The sequence below is a fragment of the Stegastes partitus genome, unplaced genomic scaffold, assembly GCF_000690725.1.
Source record: "Stegastes partitus isolate 25-593 unplaced genomic scaffold, Stegastes_partitus-1.0.2 Scaffold1006, whole genome shotgun sequence".
NCBI classification, from domain to species: Eukaryota; Metazoa; Chordata; class Actinopteri; family Pomacentridae; genus Stegastes; species Stegastes partitus.
The window spans coordinates 243,700-249,140 of NW_007578737.1; the positions used below are offsets into that span (position 1 = coordinate 243,700).

Below are 5,441 nucleotides of genomic sequence, written 5' to 3' on the forward strand. Positions count from 1 at the left end.
AGGAGGAGAGAGGGGGGTAGTAAAGGAGGGTGAGGAGGACAAGACGGAAAAAGAGGAGAGGGGTAAAGAAGCACAATGAGGAGGAAGGAAAAAAGAAGGGAACAAATAAGGGTAGGATGAAAGGAGGAAGGGAAGGAGATACATCACTGTTAGAGGGTTAGGGGTCTGGGCCGGGCCGGGGTCTGAAGCCGGACACACACCACACCAGTGCTCCAGGGTATCGGCATGCTACAGAGCTAAAAGTCACAGAGAGACTGCGGACTGTGAAGTCTGTGGAAGCAGCACTATAGGTCAGAAAACAGCCACGCACACCAACCGTGGGTGCATACTTAAAGAGCGAATGAGCTAAACCACATGAGGCAGGAAACAGCTGCTGGACTCAAATCTCTGTTTTTTGAAATATGGTGCACCTCTACGCAAATATAAAAACCTGTCAGAAGTGGGTTGGAGCTGTGTTCTACTGCTGGTAACCAGTTGCTACTGTAGTGGTCATATCACTGCAGCACTGTGGGTAATTTCTGAGTAATTGTGAGAATACGGTCAACAAGTGCTTTATTATACAGTCGTCCTCAAGTGTATTCATACACTTCCATTAAAGAAAAGGCAAAATTCGCAATCGTCACTTAAATAACTAGAAACTGCAAAAAGTAGTAATAAATAAAAATTTGCTAAATTATAATTTAGTGAAATTAGATGTTGCTTTTGAATTGTGGTTGAAAAGAATAATTAAAAAAAATAAAAAACTGTCCCAGACAAATTAGAGCACTTTGCTGATGAGCAGTGGGCCAACATCTAAACACCTGTCAACAGGTGAACAAGTCTGATTGGCTCAAAGGGTTGTTCAACAAAACATTAGTTTACGGGTCCCATCATGCTTGTTTTTAAAAATATATATATTTCTGTTGAACCACAATTCAAAAGCAATGTCATGATTTTCATTTTTTTTTTTTTTAGTATTACTTTTGTCAGTTTCATCTTATTTCACTGACAGCTGTTTTTTCCTTCTTTAATGGGAGGTTATGAATAGATTTGAGGACGACTGTATGTTTAGTAGCTTGAAATCAGCTCCACACAGGACTGATGCCTATTTAGACTGGACTGATCACATGCAACAAGTACCCTTCTCCGCTGAGTTACTAGGTTGCAAGGTTGCTTTAAAATCAACATAGGAAGAATTTAAAAAAACAGAAAAAACTTTTGTGATTCTTTACTACGAAACAACCACCAGCAGTTTTGCAAGGCGTATTATCCTAGAAAAATGCAAATTACATAATTTATCAGAGCTAGTAAGTGTAAGAACAGAAAAAGAGAATTGTCAGATTTTCAGCATTCCTTGAACTGCTCATCTGTGTTCAGTTAGGAAACAAATCTAATCGCTTTATTCTACGTGCCTTATTTAGAAATTCTCCATAAGCAACCCGTGAAATGCATTTGGCATGTTTAACTCCTGCAAACAACGAGTTTTATTTCATATAACAATTGAGCAAATGTAAAAGACAATTGCCTTTAGTGCAGCTGACCATCTAAGCTCCATTTACTTTGTACTTAAAGTGCTTATAATGTCTCTAGTGGCCACTTCCAACAAGTGTGCTCCCAGGGGAGAGCCTTTGTTTCAGCCTATAAAGAGCAGCGCAGCAACTGTTTTCTGTCTGAAGTGATTTAATGCGGATTTGCTCTTTAAAAACAGGAGCAAGACAATATTGTGTTGGTAAGGAAGGCATAGTTCTGTACAATGGAGCAAATAAGGGAGGATTAACACAGAAAACAACAACATAACCAAACGATATTCTGAAAAATCTGAAGTTCAAAGTCTGTAGCTTTTACTGTACATGTGGAGTTTTCTTTAGGGAAGAAAGCTGGAGTAAAGAGTGAAGTTCAGGAAAACACATAACAAGGGAAAAAACATAAATGCATGAGCAAAATAACAGTAAGTACTGCATTTAGAAATAAACATAATATCCAAAATGCTTTACGTGCAGGATGCTGTGTGACTAAAGCCCTTTTGAGACATGAGCTCCTTTCTGAATGTGTCGGCTTCACTTTGCCTTAAAAGTCGCTGCGGTGCTTTTACTAGGTCCGACCTCGTAATATTTACACATCGCTGTCAACGCAGCACAAGTCTGAACGGCATGCTGTCGCGTTAATAGACAGGCATGCAAATTATGACGTAGTTCGAGTTGCGTGAAGCATTGGGGAGGGCCTTTTCCCACATTTAGCACCGATAATGGTCCATAAACATGCACAGAAGTCTTGTGCCTTTAGTTGCCTGTAGCGCACACACACACCTCTCCAACATCACAAAACAACTTTTATTTATGTGGCGCTTTGCCTTATCCACTTTGTTCTACAACGTCACATCTATTACAAATTAAAATGTCTGTAAAAATCTTTCAGCAACAAGGACAGAGTCTGTAATAGGCCAGACTGATGAGAACTCTTCTAGGATTTCACAAAACATTAGCAGGAGCTGAAGTTTAGTTTGTTGCTTCCAGCTGTTTGTAGGAGTCTCACGAAAGTCTAAATATTTTTCTGTCATATCAAATTTTTTTAATTGAAAAGATTTTTCAGCACAAACGGATGTTGGCATTATGGCATGCATGGATGCCTCCATATATAGATGTGACCTCTGTGATCTGTAAAGTAACAAGTAGCCTAGCAACAATTAAATGATGTTTTATGGTACCATTATTTATTGTTGTCAGATAGATTTTTTTGAAATCCTAAAAAAGCTATTAGTTATTCAGACAGTTTGACAAGTTGCTAGTTTAGATTTTGTCTGTTTTTTTAGATTTGTGAATTAACTATCACTTGATGCTAAATGGTGCACTGTCTGAATGGAGCTCTGGGGAACGAAAGTGTCTGATTTTTAAAAATGCCGTCACCTTAACAGACCGATGAAGCAGCACTTATGCATCCCATGTCTGAAAAGGGCTTATGAAACTACTGAAAAATTACGAACGCTTTTTTTTTTAAATCATGCTGATAATGTATCTGTACAGCTTGACTGCTTTTAAGCTGCTACTGTACAGCCAACAAATGTCCCTCAGTGAGCATTCTGCCTCGGACGTTTTGATCGTCAGGCTTTGTAACCGAAGGCGTTTCTGCTGCAGCCAGCTCAGATGCTTGGAGTGTCGCTGTCTGTGTGCTGACGCTCTCACCGTGAACATGAAGAGGGTGTAGAACATGAGGGCCATCGCTGAGAAGGACTGGATGGAGGACATCATGTTCCTCTGCAGACTCAGAGGGAGGACGATGAACAGCGACACAGCGATCAGCAGCAGCACGCGGAAACTGCCCGTAACCTTCACAGAACAGAGTAATAACAAACTAGATATCAGACATGATTTTTTTCTCCTACTATTACAGTTGTTTGTAGACTGAGGCCAATCCTATTAACCCTCTAAACCCCAAAACCTGCCCACAGGTGTAAAAGGCATGTTGTCTTAAAAAAAGAAACAAACAAACACAATGACAGAGTTTTCAGCTAAAGTAGACTGAACTGCAGGCTGTGTTTATACAGAGCAGGCAAAGAAAAGTAAGGAAACAAATTAAAAGTAGCAGTAGTGTCAGTAGAAGTAATATGTACTGTGATGTAGTCGTATAGTATGTAGAGTCATCTGTTTTTCCAGTATTGATAACCCCTGTGGGCACTTGGAAAATGTTGTCCATGTTGATTCCATCCATCCATCCATTATCTATACACTGCTTATTCCTCACTAGGGTTGTGAGGGGGCTGGAGTATACCCTAGCTGACTTAGGGTGAAGGCAGGGACACCCTGGACAGGTCACCAGTCTATCACAGGGCTACACTTAGAGACAGACAACCAAGCACACTCACATTCACACCTACGGATAATTTAGAATCACCAATTAACCTCAACTTGTTTTTGGACTGTGTGGGAGGAAGCCGGAGAACCTGGAGAGAACCCACATTGCACGGGGAGAACATGCAAACTCCACGCAGAAAGATCCTGGGTGTCCTCACCGGGGACCTTCTAGATGCGAGGCGACAGTGCTAACCACCGCTCCACCTTGCATGTTGCACCTTGCATGTTGAGTCTAATTTTTTTCAAATTTTGTAAAAGATTTGTGACATTCTAACTTTGCTAAACTGCACAAAAGACATGGTTACTTCTCTCTATATCTAGCCACAGTTGAGCTGTTTCCATAGAGGTGTCGGAGTTTATATTGCAGTGAAAAATGAGCTCACAGTGAGTAGAAAGGAAAGTGCTTGGTGTTCAGAGGGTTATTTTACTATCGTTTTTTGGGGGGAATTACATGATAGTAAATTTAAAAACAGGTTTAAAAAAAAAAGAAAGAAAGAACATTGAAGACAGAATGCATACATTGATCATAATTACGATAAAAAATGTGCCGACTGATAGATGATTGCACCAAGTATTGATTCTCAAACCTGTAAACCCAACAGCTGAGCGAAGAAATTTGAGCCCAAATCAGCGATGACAACATAGAAGGCAATGCAGGTCCCCAACATCAAACCGATCATACTGCAGAGACAGAGGAAGACGTAAAGACACAACTGTTATTATGGCCTAATATTTTGAAATGAATCATTTTTTATGTTTCCATTGACTTCTCATACGTTTGTTATGTGTGCTTTCGATCTACAGTGGGTTTTCTAAATAAACAAATAGCCTTCAAAATATTCCAGTTGTCTAACATCTGCAGCACTTATTTACAGAAAATATAGTCACCATATATTTAAAATATTGCATAATTAGGTTAGATTCAACTTTGCAAGTACTGAGACAATGAAACACTGTAAGGTGTGTTAGGAATAAATACACTCACCTTGTCTCCACCAGTGTTTTTCCTGGTTTCCCGTAGGCATGGAAGGCTGCGGAGAAACATCAATGTGAAAAAGATGAAGACAAACAGACGGCAGTGTCCCAAAAACAGTCCGATCGAACTACTAGCATGACTGTGCTTATCTAAGAGTTATAACACGTTGGCCCTTCACCATGTAGACAACAATCAAGCCACTTAAAAAATATGAAAGATTCTCGTTCACTGTCTCTGTGGGCAGAGTCGGCTTGCTGTTAGTGATGTTTAGGTTTGTGTAGATGAAGTCATTCTATGTGTCTGTTCTGTCATAATGGGCGTCACTGCCACTGCTTAAGCTCTGCGTTTCATTCTCTCTAAAATACAAGACTTTCCCTGAACATACTGCCGGACGTTTGCTGCTGAGTACAACAAAAGAGACAAATGCGCTACAAACTGTAAGTTGAATTACGATTAAAGTCAATAACAAAGACAAGATAAAGTCACATTCATCTGTACTTATTGCTCCTTGAACTCACCCAGTCCAGCGTAGGTCCTTCGTTTGGTGTTGCTGGCTGTGTGGACCAGGAACATGCACGACTTGTGGGTCATCCATGAACAGAAGAACAACAGGAGAGTTCCCAGAACGATTCCACACT

At 40.2% G+C, this 5,441-nt stretch overlaps 1 protein-coding gene across 2 annotated transcripts in view; it reads right to left on the reverse strand.

The window, feature by feature from the left end:
- Nucleotides 1–5,441, reverse strand: part of slc38a10 (solute carrier family 38 member 10) — a 27,735-nt gene that overhangs the window by 17,782 nt on the left and 4,512 nt on the right. For both annotated transcript variants that reach the window (XM_008294915.1, XM_008294914.1), the window contains exons 3-6: nt 5,322–5,439; nt 4,813–4,858; nt 4,415–4,508; nt 3,159–3,302 (exon numbers count right to left, since the gene is read on the reverse strand). In XM_008294915.1, the coding sequence (XP_008293137.1) occupies nt 3,159–3,302; nt 4,415–4,508; nt 4,813–4,858; nt 5,322–5,439 (402 nt within the window). The remainder of the gene's footprint in view (nt 1–3,158; nt 3,303–4,414; nt 4,509–4,812; nt 4,859–5,321; nt 5,440–5,441) is intronic.